Below are 18,581 nucleotides of genomic sequence, written 5' to 3' on the forward strand. Positions count from 1 at the left end.
AAAATTGTACCTACATTTTTATGTCAACCACTGCTGTGCATCCTTTATTTTATTTTAAACCTGGACCGACATCTCTACGCTGAGCCCCTTTTTATTATTATTTTTATTTTATATTTTGTTTCCAGTCGCTGTTTGTTTGCATTTGCTCTGCATATATAGAATAGATTGAAACTATTTTAACAAACTGACTTTCAGATGTTGGATTTTGTTCCTGCTCATTTTACAATTGATGACAAAACTATTGAATTTGTCCAAGCGGTGCGCAGTTGGTCACAGATCAAGTTCGGGATACTCCCTTCCAGCAGTCTGTGCAATGCATTAGCCTAGATTTTAAAGCTATTCTGCTGAGTTGTCATCCAGCACTCCACCTACTTAAGATCAGTGGGAGAGTGCTTGACAGTCACGTTGCACAGGGTGGCTAAAAGATGAATTGGGAGGAACAGGTTTCTTAAAAATGTCGCCCTGTGCATATGTTTTTGAAAAAGATTTGCTTTCCCCTCAGTGACCACACGGTGTCATTCTTCATGCACAGACACAGGCATGCAGCTCATGACATGTATAGACACCACAGCGGGCTCACAGAAATGTTTTTTTGCCACATCATGAATGTCAGAAATGTAACAGGTGTCTCTTACTTGATGCATGTGCAATACTTACATTGCAAAGCATGCCTTTAAGCAAAACCAGCTCCAGCAGTGCCGTCCTTTATGAGAGTACCTATAGATGACTGTTACTGTAAACGTGATTTACGGCCCCACAGAAGCTGTTAAGAGCTAGATTTCTTTAGAAAAGAATGCACTGTGAGATAGTAAAAGTAAAAGTCTCCTTAGTAATCGCTGGGCTGTCGTTTTTGTGATGCAGGTTTTGCATGTCTAATCTCACTCTTTCCATGCTTTGAAGGTTTACAGGAAGGGAGCTCAGCTGTTGTATCTATAGCCGAAGGTTTTATTACCAGTCAAGCTTGAGTTTATCCGATTCTGTGTGCTTCTGTTTATTTCTGGGAACAATCGGCAGACGAGTGCTGACTGACCTCAGAAGTCTGGGTTGGTATTGTAGCATATCAGAAATGTATTTTGGTGCAAAACTATTTAATGATTTATGAACGGTTGCAGTACTTCTAAATCAATTCTTTGACAGAGTGGTGTGATGTGCAGAGCAGCTTCTCTTCTGAATGAGCAGCAGCTGAGAGCTCTCAGAAAAACCTGAGAAAAGCCCATTAAAGTCCTACAACATACTCGGGATAAAAGCCTGGATTAGTTTATTAAATCTTATTCATTTTTCTGTGGTAATAGGCTGACTTTTGTATTGACTGCTGTTTTTAAAAAGTCACTTCTGAATCCGTGATTACATCAGGTGTCATTTCAGCCCCTTCTGCTTTGTCACTAATTTGATTATTTCAGTTTTAGTCTCATTTAATTAAAGGAAATTGTGGCTGATCACTGGCTCATTCAGCGCCTCTATTTGGTGAGTACAGTCACGCACACACAACATTCATAGTTTAACAATAAAGAGGATTCAGTCTCAGACTTGCCACATCTGAAAAAACAGACCTCATACATTTTTCAAACTTGTAAAATGACCCTGTTATGTGTTCACTTGTCTCTGTTTGAGTGTTACTCCCGTAGATGGCCCTGATGGAAATGTACTCAGTGTCTTCCGATAACTGTAAATCAAAGAGGAAGTGGAAAAAATGATGCATGCACAGTTAAGTAAAGGGGAACTAAAAGGACTTCTTCTGCCCATGCAAAACAAGCTGACATTTCAGTGTGGTGCAGGTTTTTATCATGAAATGCATCCACTCATGCGAGCACTCAGGAAAAGTCAAACTCACTTAGAATTTAAAGGGGAAAATACAGTTTATTAAACATGCAATGAAGCACTTTAATGATCCGTTAGTTTGCAAATAGGTCCACTCATGGCTGTGGCCCTCTCTCCCTCTTCAATCACACATGCTGGTGTCAGGTCTCGTACAGTCAAAGGTTTATACTAGCATCTGTTGGATCATAAATTTTACTGCCTAGTGCCGGTAAAGATAGAGCTCTGGCATGTCTAACATAAAAAAAAAGGATCTTTATTTTCTATTAGGTACAAAAAAAATGTTCACCTTGTCCAGATGCATCTATACTGCCTTATTAACTGGATATAAAGCTGCTGTAATACAGAATATGGTGCTCACTGATGTGTAAACGGGTGACATGTTTCAAACTTGAGTGGCTTCTACAGCACGCAGTGTGCGCTGAACTGTAACAGTTTCAGTTTTAACCCACGATAACACAGACAGTATTTGTTTATGGAGTTATTAGTCCCGTGACAAGTGGTTAAAAAAAAGGGAAAGCTGGTGGCTGCTTTCACTCATCACGAGGACACCTGCAGTGCCATAAACATGCCGTTATCTGACTTATTTCACGACAGGCATGAGAGCGTGAAAACAGCACTAAACATCGCCTTTCTCTTCCTGGTGTGAGCAGGATGTGGCTGTTTTCTTACAGAGATTCACTTCCACAGCTTTCACTGCGTTAGAAATGCATTTCCTATCTCATTCACATACCAGTTTGTGTGTTATTTGACTCTTTGAAATGGGGTTTTAAATGGAAATCTTTACTGCACACAGTTTTTTTTATGTTACATCAGAGCAGGACCAGGAAGACCTTCAGTTATTTGGTGTTCAACATGATGCCTGTGGCGTTGACAGTCATACTAAAGCAGAAACATATAATAAAGAACACACTAGTGTTTAAAGTATTCATGTCAGCAGCATGAGCAGGCCTGAAAATGAAGAGGATTTTTTCCACGATCAGAGGAAGTGGAGCCTCTTCATGCTTCTCAGCTATGATACCAGCACACACCGACATGACCCTGTTTTCAGATGACTTTCCTACTTAATGTCATGTTACTCTAACAGGACACAACACCTGTGGGAGAATAAGACCTAGATTTAATCTCTCCTGGGTCATGTGCAAAGAATATTGTGACAAATTACTTTTACATTTATAATCTGAGTCGGTGTAATGACGGGGGAGGGGAAAAAAACAAAACAAGCTTTAAGTATGTTAGTTATGAGAATTTGTGTTCTGCTATGTTCAGCAGCTTCAAAAACTGGTTTGCCTTCATTATATTCCCGGCTCAGAACATAGGCAAATGAGATTTGTCCAATGCAAATTAACGTGTAAGGCTTTCTTTGATAAAACTCTGTTGCTGAGCCTCTTCAGTATGCTCTGAATCCTTCCATCATTTGATGATTAGGGGGTTCCAGTAATTTCATTATAACACGGAGAGTGGTTTCCAATCCTAGATCATTTTTGTAGAATTACATACAAGTAGATGTCTTTTGAGTATACGTACATTATGCTCTGAAATACTGAGTCACAGGCAGTTAAATTAACTCTCAGGTACTACAGGTATTTCAGGGCAGGGGAGGGGGGCATACTGTAATCTGTCCTTATTTAACAAGTATTCATGCTGACTACAGTGTTTGCTCATATTCTAGCAGGATATCTTTATCGCTGTCTATTTCAGAATAATAATGATACAGGTTGTCAAGGAAAGCGCTCTGCCTGTCACCCACTGGTTTATTATCAGCCAGCTCATGGAGGGACAGTGACATGCACATCCCCACAGGAGCTAAAGAGAGGATGGTGTTAATATTTACCTGCAAACAGGTGCTCAGTGATTCATTTTTAGTATTAAAAATAGCTATAATGATACAATTTTTTTTCCCAGTAAACTAGGCTCTGTGTGAGTGTGCCTCGGCCTGTATTTTGGAGCAGCTGATTCAGATACATGCCAACATGCACAGAAGCAAGCCACAAAACCAGGACTTGTGGATGAGATCTGTGTCGATGTTTCCTCTAATTTTCCCCCAATCTGACAGTAGGAATAAATCATCCATGTCCAATATCCTGAAGTTTTCCTAATATGGGTGTCAATTAGTCCAAGAGTGCTACTGTGGCCACAGCTTTACAGCCTGCAAACTGGGCTGCCGCAGGCAGCACAATGCATTAGTGCACGATGAGCTGTCAGAGAGGATTATTTCAGCCACGCCAGTCAGCGAAGGGGGTGGGCGCCGCTCTGCTGCACTAAACCGAGGAGAAGGAGTGGGCGGGAGACAGAGAAAGGGAGACAAACACATAGAGGAAAGAGGGAAAGAGAAGAAAGTGTCCATTACACCGGGTGGATTTTTCCAGAGCACCGATGTTGGAACACTCTTCTGAGCTGGCCCTGGTGCAGAGTTTGTATGCCAACAGCATGCGCTGTCCCCCCTCTGCGGCCGGGATCTCTGTCAGGAATGAGGACCTGCCTATGAGGTACGTTGGTTGGGGTTGGCCCCCTCATTCAAATCTGGGGTAGCTTTTGTGGAGCAGCCCGTATTTGGACTGCTTCTTTTGTCTGGGCTTGAATATTGTCATAGGATGTATTGTTTCCAGTTGAGGCGTTCTCCCATGCTGCGTCTGAGTGTCTGTGGGAAGGGTGGTGTTCCTCTGGTGTCCCTATATGTTTCTGTTTTTTTTTTTTTTAAAAGGAACCCAGAATCCATGAATTTAAATCTCATATCTTCCCAAGAGAGAGAGAAAGAGAGAAAAAAATATTAAATCAGGAGGTAGTGGTTTAGTTTAAATTGTATCAGAATAGAAAAATCAATACGATATAGCATTCTCATTTAATTTCATAAAAGTTCCTCAGATACTTGAATGAACTACAGATAAAGAAAGAGACATAAATGTGTCAGTGATGCAGCTGTTTGTCTCACAGCAAACCTGTGCCACTAGATATCTACTGAAACCAACCAAGGCCTCACTCCATCACTCCCTCAGTCTAAAAAAAACCCAACAAAACATCAATAATCTATAATTACTGCATCCATGTTGAAATGTACATAGGACTCTGATCGGGTTAATGTTATCATACGTGTTTAGTACATCTTGATACAGCAGATTTCCTCCACTAAAGCATGATAAGATAAGGTTCTCTCTCTCTCTCCATTTTGAGAGACCTTTAGTTGGTCGCCATTCTGCAAATTCACCAAAGGCAGAGCTGAAAGGAAGAAGAAGAAGAAGAAGCAGAAGAAGAAGAGTGTGCAGTTTGTTGTGAAAACGGTGCAAATCTAAATGCTGGACGATGACGGTGACGTTAAAACATTTGATGTAAACAACAAAAGCATGGTACGTGTGGAGGATTATGATAGGATTACAGTAGTAAATAATCTGAGATTAAGAACAAGAGGCGAGTATTATAAGGTGCCGGCAACAAGGCATCATCCTCTGGAATTCACTCCAGTAATAAGGAAAAGCCAAGGAAGCCAGAAATAAACTGGCGATGGCATTATACACTGTATGGAAGACTGTACTGTATGTATTGTATATACCCCGTGAGGCAAACTGGAGCTGCTCTCTATGCAAATCCTCCTTTTTTTTCTCTAACAAATCTATTCACAATCCCCTGAGATCTAATTGAGTCAAAGGAAATATGTGGATGCTGCAGATGGGATGACATTATTGTATTTTTCCTCCATCTTAATGAAACCTGATTCTCCAGAGAGGTTTAGACTGGCTTTTTATAGCAGCCCCCCTCAAGCTTAATGGTTATGCGTGTTGCATAGTGGGTTTGTCTACATGTATGGCAAAATAGGTCGCATATCACATTATGCATACAAACCTCTTTTAGGCACTGTTTAATAGAGTATATACTCTGCACTGGTGCCAAGTTGACTTGAAATTGCTATGGATACATGGATTAAGTCGGATTTCGTGAATGGGATGTTTCTTAACGGTCGCTATGAATAATATTTTTGGATTGTGCAGCTGCTTGGGGGTAATATTGAATAGTCTCATAATTAGGCTAGGCCTCTCTGCTGTTGCAAACAGTACTTGACAACAGCCCCCCCCCCCCCCCCGCCCCATCCCACCCCCCTCTCCTCCAAGTGTAGAGAGAGGCCTCGCCCTGCAAGTCCAGCACAACAAAAGAAGATAGGCTCCCCTTCCCCCCGGGGGAAACAACAGCCCAGCACAAAGGGGAACATGACCTATGACCCTTTGGAAGGAGGGAAAGCAAGTAAGACAACAACAAAATTTTTTTTTTTTAAATCACTTTTGACTGGAGGAGATTTATGGACCTGTACCGCAAACTGTAAGGTGGAAATAATCTTATGTATTTGCATATTCCAATAAAAAGGCAGTTGCTTTATCTGGACTTGTATGGAGACAGGGGCAGCATTATTAATCATGATGGTAATGACCTGGGTGCTATATTTAAAACGTTTTAAATGACTCTCTAATCAGGATCATTAGATAGCCCACCCCACCCATGACTCATCCACCCTCTCTACAAACAAAGCAAACATTTTTATATTCACAGGCTGCAGAATATATATGTCCACATTGTGAAAGAGCACAATGCCACACACAGCTGATAAGACATCATAAAAAAAAAATACAAATAGGTCAGTAAAGTCTCTATAGAAAAACCACGTGCCAGCCTCCTCCCTCCCTGAAGGGACATTTACAAGTGATCTTACATGGAGGTAGAAGAAGCCGCTGTGGGGTTTGCTTGAGCAGCAGCAGCAGCAGCGTGGTGGTGTTGGAGGTTTTTCAGACTTTTTTTGTTGAGCAGGCCACGCCTCTGGTTTGCTGCAGCTCCGTGTGCACAGTGTGTGTGTGTGTGTGACAGCGGCTTGCATTGAATTCATTTCAGTCGAGAAGAGGGGACGACACAGAGAGAGAGAGAGTGAGAAATTAGGAAGGAGGAGGAAGGAATAAGGCGGATATCGGTGCCCTCTCTCTCTCTCTTTTTCTCTTATGCAGTTTTGAAGAAGAAGACGCCCCCCCCTCTCCTCCTTCTTCTCTCCCTCCCTCCCTGCACCTGTTCTGCCTCGTCTTGTTGCCGTCTCGCCGGGGGAGAAAGAGAGAGAGTTGTGTGTGTCTGTGTGTGTGAGAGCCTCTTTTTGCAGGAGTGAGCGGACGTCGCTTTCTCATTGTTAGATTTAGGGACGGTTTTTGTTTTTGAGCAATGACTTCGACGTACAACCTGGATTTCCACCCTTTGGCTGAAAGTCGGCTAATGACTTCTTCGAGCGACACAATGTGAGTAAAGAAGAAAAACTTAATTAAGTCTTATTAATCTTTTTATTTATTGGGTGATATTTGTGTTTCAGTTGACCGTTGAGGTTCTTCAGTTGGCAGTTGGGAGCTAACGTTAGCCTAACTGACGAACCAAAAGCTGGGGGGGGGGGATGCTAACGTTGCTAATTTACGGTACCTCTCACCTGGAGTTGAAGTAACTTTTACATATTAAGACACAACAACACGAAGGAGTCTTTAAGTTAGACGTAACGACACTACTAACTACGTGCTGAGAACACACCCTCCGGGTGGCTAACACACATATTTTACCCCTTCGAGGAGGCTTTGGGAGGAAAACGCCAGTTTAGCGACGCTAGCGACGGTATCGGATACGAGGCGAAGTGACATGTGCTTCCGGAGATCACACGTTTCGGTATCAGTCCTGGAAGAAAGAAAACACCTTTTAGTTTCTTTTAAAAAAAAGTTTGTGTTGTTTTAACTTGTACAAACACGGCGTTTTTGTTTTTAGTTTGAAGCAAGTTGCGCTCGCTCGACACGGTAAGGTATTTTTCTTTTTAAAAAACAGAAGTGCGCTAAAGGGGAGAGTTACGGTAACAAGTTGGCGTGAAGTTAGCTTTAAATATACTTTGTTGCCCGCTTGATGTCGGGTTGTTTGCTTCAGTTTTAATCGATCTAAACAGCACAAGTGAAGCTGGTTTGTAGGCAGCACACGGCGGCTTTTTTTTTTTACTCCGTCGTCCCCTCCCTCTCTGCGTGCTAACACGGTTAGCTTCGGCTCACAGTGCCTCCGTCCATGTTGGATGTAGGAGTGCTTACTTAACGGCACCAAACACGTGGTTTGCTACATTATTGAGCCATTAATGGACATCTTGTGACAGGGCGCATGTAAACAAGTGAGAGGAAGACGTCTCAACAAAGCGCCACATGTTTTAACTCTGCACGTAAGAGCTTAAAAAACACTTCCAAACCCACGAAGAATGTAAATGTTTGTACTTTTGTGTGCTGTCTTTTTTTATTTGTTTCTGCAGCCTGGTTGTTTGATTTTAATGGACGACTTCAGACCTTTTCTTGTAGTTTTGGCATTAAATTAGTTTTAAGACTGACTGCAAGGTCTGTATTTTTGAGTTATTTATATGATGGTCACTACTCTTGCAATATTATTTGTATCATGGTCACTTTCTTTGCAATATTTCTTACACTATGATCACTTTACATTACTATACTATTTTTATATATCATGCCACTTTTATCCTCAGTACTTGTCTGTTTTGAAGTTTGATTGTTTTTCGTGTTTATTGTATAGGTTATTGATATTGCCTTTTCTACTTTTTTCTAATTCTGTAGTGTATGCTACACTTTCCTCTGCTGCTGTAACAAGTAAATTTCCCCGTGGTGGGATGAATAATCTAATCTATCTTGGTCTACGGACTATGAAACAACATAATGCCAAAACCTTCCCTAGCTGTGAGGATTTGCTGTTTTTCTTTGTGTAATGTGAAGATAAATTGTATATACTTAGATTTATGATTGAACACAGCTTGTTTTTTTTGTTTATTTTTAGGATATTTTGAGGCTTTTTTGGTGTTTTTATAGACCAAAATTTTGTTTTAATTGAGATTTTAAGAACAGATTTTCTGATTAATCACTCATAAAAATAAGTAACTGCAGCCCAGTCCTTCGATTATAATCCCAAAGTTGTGAATTGGGCTAAATCATGGGTTGATTTTTAAAAGGATTTTCCTTTTTTAAATCTCATCTGTGGGATCCGGAGACAGCGAGGTGGCAATAAGATCTTTCCCCAGCTGTATTTGATTGATTTATCCCTCTGATTGTTGACGGTGAGAGTGACTATCGAGGCTTAAGCGTGATCCTTTGGCAGCCAACGCAGCCACAGTGCTATGTCAGTAAGCTAAGCGTCACAGTGATCCCTTTTGTTGTGGCCACGGAGCTGTTGATCTGTGTGAAGTGTAGGATCTTGGCACAGGGTCTTGGAGGGGGTTTGCTCGGGCCAGCTGTTCTGCTCTCTGTGAGGGCAGCGCCGGTGGTGGGAGGGCATGCCATGCAGCCAGATGTTGTAGGCCAAGAGTAGGAGGTGCTCTGATCTTGCCTGTCACCTGTTTCTCTGCTCCCGCTGCTCGCTTGGCGCGACAATAATTACAAGACTGGCTGTCCTGGAGCTATGTGCTACAGCCTTGGAACGCTCATAATCACGTCCCATGTGCAGGGGTGGCGTGATCGAAGGTTGAGCAAATTCCTCTGCAAGCTTCTGCAAACAAGAGATATTGTAGGACAGGGTTACGTAAGATCAGACTCATCCACTATGTTCATAAACTGTCAGCACTGTGTGTCTGCTTAGAGAAAGTCTACATAAAAAAAGGGTAGTTTGGCATGATTTCATGATTATTCACTGCTAGGGTCAGCACGCTTGTGACCTGAGAGTCAGTGTCTGCAGCCCACACGAAGTGGAAACCACTATTTGGTTTGGAAAGTGCTCCTTGAGTGGACAAGTAAGAGTAGCAGTAATGGATTGGATCGAGAGGATGTGACAACAAGAGCTCCTTTCTTTTAGAGTGATTGATGCTGCCGCGTACGCCTGCAGACCATATTAGAAAATACAAATGATTGACCGTGTTTTAACTATTTAAATGTCCACCGTTTCATTTGAGAGGCCAATAATTTTATATATGTATATTGTCCTAATTCTAGCAGTGTGTGCGGTACTTTGTGCTTACAGTCCTGCCAATCATTACGTTGACGGCCAGAAATCAAATGCAGTCTTCGTTTCTATAATATTGGATGCTGTGAGTGACAAAAAAATGACATGCTTAGTAACGGGAGTTTTGTCTTAATTAAATATGTTCTTTTACCTATCACAGGTTAGGATAATGGATGACTGAGTAAGTCAGGCCACAGTGAGCACACACTCTCTCAGAGTAATGAAGTCTAATTGCTGCTTTTAGCGGGCTGTTTGTCTCTTCGTTCGAGATGCGTCGCCAAGGCTGCCACCTATTCCAGTGAGCTCCTACCTGAAGATTTTAAATTCATGCTCCATCTGATTCTGACGGAGCCGCGAGAGCAGTTTATTTAGTCGGGCTGTCGGTTCACACGAGCTTGACTTTAGCAACGTCATCCATAACCGCCAGGGACACCCTCGGTGTGATTATGGAGCTAATGGGGCGGGCCTTGTCATCAGACGCTGGCCGTCTGTTAACATGCGGCCCATTCAGAGGCTGATTGAACGTGTCTGTCTTCATCAGGGGAAATGCAACAATGAAATCAGGTCATATTGAGCTAAATTGGAGTCAATGCCAGGAGGAAAATATTTTTAATAACTTCTCATCAGAGCCACAATGTGCTGATTAGGGTCGACCACTTGGAATGGAAATCCCCTGAACACACAGCTTCTCCTCAAACAACACCCATTCTTGGTTGTAATTTATTTATTTTTTCTTCAAACCTGGACCACAAGTCTTGAGTGTTTATGGCTCAGGGGTCCGACAATCCTTTTCTGCGACCATTTAAAAAGAAAAAAGGAAGAAGTTAAAACTTGAAGCCTGTCAAGAGGATATTTTTACACCGCGCTCGTGAAACCTTATTCAACCTGTCACCGAATATTCTGTCTCTTTTTTGTAGTGGTGGTGGTGAAAATAGACAGAGCCAGAGGAAAGAGCCTTTATGTTCAACTTGACAGCTGTCGTAGATATTACCGAGGCATTAGAGGCATTCTGTGTCTCATTGAATCAGCTTATAAGGGCATTGGTATCCTGAAAGGGGAAAAAAAAAACAACACGTGAATTTTCTGAGGGTATTACTCGTAAACGACCGCTTCAGTGGACTGATTTTGTGTTTTTTTTCCTCTCTTCTTCTCAGAAGCATTAAGAGTGTCCATGTGAACTTTGACATTATTTCTTATCCCAAATAAAGCATGACAGCAGTGTGCTGCTGGTTGCCAAAACAGCCCAGGGCAGAGGAGTTTTATTCTATTGCTCAAAACAAGAAGACACATGACATTATGTGGGAGATTGCCCAAATATCACTTGCTTTATTACAGCAACAGTTTAATTGATTCATACATGTGTACATGTACTATTATCTGTACTGTACATAGTGTATTTATATCTAGCTGTATGTTAGCTGTACTTAATCACTTGTATTCACAACTGCACTAACATACTGTTAATGCTCGTAATCGGTACATTGCGATCACATCACCCTTGCCGTCCTAGTGTAAAAGGAGAAACAACACTTGAAAAGCCATGTCTAGAGTCAGTGTTTAGGTTGTCTCTTCTGGGCTGAAACATGGTGTGTGAACATGGCGGCCATCAGGAAAGAGGACCTGCTCCCACCGGAGTAACATTAAGTTAATTCTTAGGTCATATATTCTTATTTCCAGGTGACTATACGTGCATAAAAAACATAGTTGGGCCCCAAATCTTACACACTGCGCCCTCAGCAAAATGCCGGATGGCCCCAAATCTTACACACTGCGCCCTCAGCAAAATGCCGGATGGCGGAAACAATATATCTCTTAACCCGTACTGCATAATTACACCAATAATTACATTTATATACCCTTATATGTTCTCTGCACACGTCTGTTTAGATGCTAAACTGCATTTAGTTGTCTCAGTACTTAAAGTTGAATCTAATCTTGACATTTCAGGCTCAACAAACTACTACTAATGATAGGATGTATTTATAGCAGAGGATTTTAATAATTCAATGTGGAGCAGTGACGCTGCTTTCTTTCTATCAGCAGTGGTGACAAATCTGAAATGTATTGCTGCTGTGACCCCCGATGGTTTAGGGATGAGTAACGTCCAAACACACAGTGCTGAGCTGAGCAGAATCGTGTGCACAAACCAGGCAAATTGGCTGGCTATTATGGGCACAGCAAAGGTGTCGCTGGCATACTTGCGCGGTCAGAGCTCACCAACAGGACAAGACACATGGTCCAGATAAATCACCTGTTTTTATGGGCGGCGCAGCAGCAAAGCATGCAACTGTCGCCCGGCCCTGCCTCTTGAGTGACTTGTCAGCTGCTGCAGGGCATCTTGGAGCATGATGAGCTGCCACGAGCTCAGCAAAAGACTTCATTGCTACTGTCTGGGAGTGCCCTGCTGGGTGGTGTGGGGAGTATCGACTGAATTAATATTTGAGTCAACGATGTGCCAATAAAGGTGTATGAGTGGCTGCTTATGTGGATACAGAGGCTAAGCAGAGAGCGTCTGCTGTTTTATTTTCCACCCAGCTTGTCAAATGATTTAAAAAATGATGTAAGTTCACTGTAATCCAGGCTTCATGTTTAAAGGTTTAGTTCACCCAAATCCCAAATATTTTCAGATAACACATGTTATATATGTGCAGAGATACTGAAGAAATATGACAGTATGTTCAGGCCAACAGCTTCATACTGGCATAAGGCCACTGCTGTATTGACATAACATTATGCCTCTTAAACGGCTTGACACTCTGGTTCCACTGATACTACTTTAGACCAGCAGGTGCCACTTAAAACTGACAGAAAGGCTGATACTGATCCTCGCGGGCAGCTGTCACCTTTGAGCTAACCATCGTTAATTACCGGGGCCTGTTGGAGGTGGATTTTGTGCCACCACCCTCCATATCTTGTCTTTGCGCTAAGCTCACTAGCTGCCTCATATTTACCCTACATCCAAGCTGAGGCAAGAAAAGATGAGCATATTTTCGAAAAACGTTGACCCATTTCTGTAAGGCCAGTGCAGCAGTATGGAGTGCTTTTATAGTTTCTGGCATTTTTTCCTAACCCTCCTGTCTGTTCTTGCTCTCTCCTACAGTTTCAACTCGAGTGGTCAGTCCAGGTCTTAACATGACAGCGCTAACTGTGCCCTCATCCACTGTACAATGTTGTCACAACACTTTGAGGGAGACAGTTTAAATCAGACGTCTTTATTACTTGTATTTCTAATTCATACAACGCCTTGAGTGATATTAAATGTATCACATATAGGCCTTTTTGCAGCAATTAAGTCATCTTTGCGTGGGTGGGATAAAGATTGTATTCTTGCAGTTGCATTTCTCTTCAACAGTCTCTTACGCTGAAGAGACAATGCACCGCTGCAGGGGGTCTTAATGATTGTTAAAGAGGCTGCGTTCAAAGGGCGTCGATGTTTTTGAATGCTTCAAGTGAGGTTTGCTGTTTTTCAACAGCGAGATTTTTATCAAAGGGCCCTCAGCAAAATGGCGGATGGTCGGAGTGGCACTAGCAAAACTGGATAAATGGTGTCACCCACCAGTGCTGTGGCCTTAGCAGACGTAGCCTTCGATGTGTTCCAAAGCATCTCTCTGACTTGGCCCATTGTGCTGTAGAGGAACGGTGAATAGTGTTCTCCAGCATGGGGGAACAATATGTGATTGTTCCCCCTGCTGTGGTGAAGAAGCTGTAGGTTACTCTCTGTACCATCGCCAAAGCGCCTGAGGAGGAGATGCACCGCAAAATCTCTGTCTGCCAACCAGCGATTCTTGGAGGTTTAGAGCTCTACAGTGCTGTTTTCGTTTTTTAGAGCTGTCGCAGCTGGTGGGAGGGGGGGCACTCCCCCCGTTTTTTTTTTTTTTTCTGGTGGTGGTGGAGAGGCTTTTGTTCATCATTCGCATGTATTGACAGCCTCCAGGAAAGCGGGGGGGACAAAAAACATTCATACTGAGGTGTGGAGTTGGATTTCAGAAGAAAACGAGCTGAAGTGTGATTTGTTAGCATGTCATTTAAGTCCCTGAAGGAGTTTGGTGTTTCTGCAGAACGGCTGGGCTCAATTTGTAAGAGATGGATGGCACGCGTCCAAAGGTCTGTGTGTAAAATCATCATGTTGTTTTAAGAATTGTGTGTGTGTGTGTGTGTGTTACATGTGATCCTTGGCCCTGATGATCCTAAATTGTGCGACGCTTTCTGCCTCTACGCCCGTGGATTGGCTGCAGCTTCAGCCTCATTTCTGGTTTCCAGCACCTCTACCTCTGTCAGGAAATGTTTGTGTGCTTGATTTTGTGTGTGTATGAGTGAGACAAAGGCGCTGTAGTCGTAGGTACACTGGTGTGTATTGATTCTCTGTCCCTACGGCTTGCCTGAAAGGAAAATGGCACAATTTAGTATTTCACTCATCTCCATTATTGCACTACCACTACCCCGCCATCCAGATTGTTATTCGATATGTTGTTGGCTATGCAATTCAGAGTCTATTATTGTAAACAATATATTGTTTCCACATCTACTCCAGTGTACACATGTTACGTTGTCACACTGCAAATGGTTTAATGGTTCATAAAGCATTTGAGTCCTTGGTAGACATCTTGAAAATGAATACAAACAAATCGATGCACGCTTGTTTTTTATAGCTAATCTTAGAAGACCCAAAAACGTCTAGCCCATCTAATAAATTAAACAAATTAGCTCTGTTTTTTTTAGGTAAGTATTTGGGGCTTGAAAAGCATAATGTGAATTTTATTTATCCATCTTTATAAAGTTATTTAAAATATCTCTTCTGTTGAGTATATTGTTAAAATCCAAACTGTTGTCAACGCTCTAACCGTCCACCATGTTTTATTCTGCTGTTTTCGGATCACATTGTAAATCTTTCTCACTGTTAATCGAAACGGACATGTTGCAGATTATTAGACTGTGTGGTTTGCGTAAGAATGGATTTCTGATTAATAAGATGTGTCAAAAGATAGTCTGAACACCCCTCAGCAACCAAACACAGCAGAACTCATAAACTAAAAGATGCTGAACAACAATTGTTTATCTCTTTTCACACCCTGGAAAATATTGATGTTTTTACTGACAAGCCAAACAAACCCACTCTGGAGTAGAACTGGTTTTTCATGTTTTTATGACCTCCTTAATTTACCAAACTCTGACACAGTTTGGCCGTTTGCCTCTCTGACAGATCTGTCAGATGGCTTTTTATTTCTCATGTCTGCCCGAGCGACTTGTTGCAGCGTTTTTGTGAACATTATCGTCTAGATAAATAAAATCTTGTTGAAGCAGCCCGTTGTCCCATAAGTTAAAACATAGTGTTGCCTTTTTAGAAAAATACTAGATAGTCGAGCTTCTGGGTGAAGTTATGTTATCTACACCATGTTGCTGACCTCCAGTTTGGATAGGATAAGTGTCCAAAGCAGTGTCACATTGTCTTTAAATATCAAGGTTCTGAGTCATCCTGCTTTCCCACCCGTTCTAACTTAAGAAGATGAAATTAATTTAGACGTCCAGTGTCCAAATAACAAACTTTTTTTTGTTTGTTTGTTTCTCTTAGCAACGGCAACGGCAGCAAGATGAACGGGTCGCTGGAGCACTTGGACCAGCCAGATCCAGACTCTATCAAGATGTTTGTGGGACAGATCCCACGTTCCTGGTCAGAAACAGAACTAAAAGAGCTTTTTGAGCCCTTCGGAGCTGTGCACCAGATCAACATCCTCCGCGATCGTACCCAGAATCCCCCTCAGAGCAAAGGTAAATGATTTTAGTCATTGTTTGTTCTACCTTGGTGAATGAGTAATCGATTAATCAGTTGGATTAACTGATTCCAGTTAAATCGTCACATACAAATATTGGTTGATTACCTTCCAGTGGCTACAAGTACGGAGAAACTTGGACCATCATTATAGCCACTGTTTTGCCTCCATTTCCCTGGCTTGTAGTGGTCAAGCACAATACACAAAGCTCTGTTATTGCCACATCATCTACCAACACATTTCAGCACAATCCCCTTAGGCAAAGCACAGCATTGCTTGTCTGCACACGCAGTACAGCTGTGTTTGCACTTACAGCTGAGATGATCCAATAGCGTTGTGTCGGGGTTAAAAAAATATCACTTTTTTTCACTTTCCCATCATTGATTTTAAAGCAGCATTGTTTGAAGGAAGTGTTACTCAACTACAATTTTCCATTAAGACATCTATCGATGCGTTCACCTTTAGCAACGGTGCTCGAGTTGAGCGATTCAGTTTAGGTTGCAATTAGAGGAGACGGTGAAGTGGAAGCCCGCTGTCTGCAGAGAGCTGCAAAGTGCCACCGCAAGTGCTCGGTCTCCCGTAACTAACTGCAGGTGAATAAAGTAAACGGCAGTATCCCTGATGGAGCTATCCTGGGTTTTACAACGGCACCCACATTTCAATTCCGTTGATGGTTGGATGACTGACTATGGTTGAAGGCGCACTAATCCACTTCTGCTGATTTATTTATTTATTTATTTTTTGCGTCTGTGAAATTGTTGGTGAATGCACACTGAAAGAGTGTGTTGCCTGACTGGCTGTTCTGTGTCTAGTGAATCTGTTATTTGACCAATGTGCAGTCTATCTTTAATTTTTGACTCGGCCTTGTCTTCATTTAAAAGTGCTGACAACAATACTGCTACTTGAAGATGGACATTTTGCCTTTCCGGTGTGTTTAATCTTTCTTTCTGTCTTTTTTGTTGTTGTTGTTTCCTCTTGTCAGTTAGCTTTATCATTTGCTTAATCTCAATGCAGTGTGAAAAAAGGGAACCTTTAGTTCCTCTTTTTTTTTTACTTCCCGGTGCTCTTCATTTCACTGTGACTATTTGGTCAGAAAGAGCCTTCAGTGTGTTTGTGCCCTAAAGGCAACACACCCTGTCACCAGGACAGCACTTGATTCACATGATCTCTTAACAAAGCTTATATACACACATCTCTCATCAGCAGATAATCCTGAGTGGACTCAAAGATATACCAGAAAATCTCCAGGGTGCTTATTATGCTGTGCGTATACAAAATATACAGCCAACACTGTGCAGTTCATTGGGAAGCTGAGGAGTTCAAAGCCCCCCCCTTTTTTTCAGCAGAACCCTCCCCTGTTCTATGCGGAGTGTCAGCTGTGATGGCCTATTGACATGTTAATGCAATGTTAATGTATTCTAATAGATAATCTGGCCTGATCACAGCGTTCTTTGGCTCACCCAGCCTGTGTGAGGTGAATATGCTGCAGCAGCAGCCCCCACGCCCATCAGTTTCACTGCCGTCCTCCTTTTACCAGTAGTACTAGATCTACTGGGAGAAGTGGGGGCAGTTTTTATCAAAGCACGGCGGCCTGATGCTATCTGGCTCATGTTTATTTGCATGACAGATAACGCACCCTTCACCCCCTTCTTGTCATCAATCTTGCTTTTGTTTGATTTGCTCGTCCGAAATGGCTCTAATCCCGCTTTCATTTTGGTTGTTTACTTCGCCACAGATCGATTGAGGAGCCATCAGATTTGCGCTGTTTTTTTAGGTCACGTAGACTGCAGGTCATGAAAAAATCATCTGATAACTACCACGCCTCTCTGGATGGTTTATTTAGCTCCAGTAAAATCGGAGGCAGAGCTAAGCAGCAGCAGCAGCAGAGAAAGAAAGGGAGAGCTCAGCTGGTTGTGAGAGAGAGAAGAGAGCAGCTCGATGCATATTAGAGTTCAACAGCCCTCCCCGCGGCCTGGGAGCTCCAGTAACAGCATAATACACACTATGTAGGTCAGAGACGCTGCAGTGCTCCACTTCCCCAACCCAGTGAAACTGACAGGCTGGAACGCCACTGGCGGTCTGCTGGGACGGAAGGATGAGAGGCTTTTTTTTCCCTTCCTTCTCCCCCGCTCTTCTCCTCTTCATCCCCCTCCCCCACCACCCACCTCTCTCCTCCCATGATTCCTCATCCCCACTCTTTCTCCCTCTTGTCTCTTTGTGCTGTTTTCATGCCTCTTGCATATGTGTTTCTACGTGATTGTATTCTTATGTAACGCGATGACACTCTCTCTGATGTGTTGGTACTTGTGCCCTGGCTCGCCCGATGCTGTGTTGACCCGTGGACTGTTCATCAGTGCCCCCTGACAGCTATGTAACCCTGTGGTCATCTCTATGGCCATGTCATACAACAGCCTTCAACTATCTCATTACTCCAGTGTCCTCGCTGCAAGCTCCTACATGTGCTCCATCTAACAGTTGGTGCTAAGAATATCCTGTCACATGTTTGTAACATGTGATATGCAGAGAACGTACACTCATCCATTTAGTTTCTCTCGTGCTCTGCAGCAGCAGCAGTCGTCGTATTACATTCACTGTCTGTATGCACTGCGTTTTTAATGCTGTTTCCATCCCCCGCCCATTGTTTGTCCCTGTTTCTCTCTCTGCAGGATGCTGTTTTGTAACTTTTTATACAAGAAAAGCTGCACTGGAGGCCCAGAATGCACTGCACAACATAAAGACCTTAAGTGGGGTGAGTAAGCACAGTATGGGCTGCTTTTAGCTGCTTGAGCCCCCTCTACATCCCCGGTTGCAGGCTGGGAGCTGTGTGCTGACCAATAATGAGATCTCGGCTCACTGAACGCCAGTCTGTCCCGAGAAACATCTCAGCCCCCAATGTGCATCAGCACCACACGAGGACTGCCCTGGACCTCACTGAACACACCGGATTGATAATGCAGCCTAACCAACACACACCGGTATCGGGTAAATTGCGCTTGACCAGGCAGCAGGTTATTCACCGCG

At 42.8% G+C, this 18,581-nt stretch overlaps 1 protein-coding gene across 8 annotated transcripts in view; it reads left to right on the top strand.

The window, feature by feature from the left end:
* Nucleotides 1-4,073: 4,073 nt before the first annotated feature.
* Nucleotides 4,074-18,581, top strand: part of LOC104940643 (CUGBP Elav-like family member 2) — a 29,263-nt gene continuing 14,755 nt past the window's right edge. For 2 of the 8 annotated variants that reach the window (XM_019268540.2, XM_019268495.2), the window contains exons 1-3: nucleotides 4,075-4,304; nucleotides 15,362-15,558; nucleotides 18,227-18,309. In XM_019268540.2, coding sequence (XP_019124085.1) covers nucleotides 4,192-4,304; nucleotides 15,362-15,558; nucleotides 18,227-18,309 — 393 coding nt within the window. In that variant the 5' untranslated portion in view covers nucleotides 4,075-4,191. Of the gene's footprint in view, nucleotides 4,305-6,588; nucleotides 7,077-7,224; nucleotides 7,614-7,832; nucleotides 8,018-15,361; nucleotides 15,559-18,226; nucleotides 18,310-18,581 lie in introns of those variants that run through there. The other 6 variants (XM_019268592.2, XM_019268449.2, XM_010757296.3 and 3 more) reach the window with 6 other exon arrangements.

The sequence above is a fragment of the Larimichthys crocea genome, chromosome XXI, assembly GCF_000972845.2.
Source record: "Larimichthys crocea isolate SSNF chromosome XXI, L_crocea_2.0, whole genome shotgun sequence".
Lineage (NCBI taxonomy): Eukaryota > Metazoa > Chordata > Actinopteri > Sciaenidae > Larimichthys > Larimichthys crocea.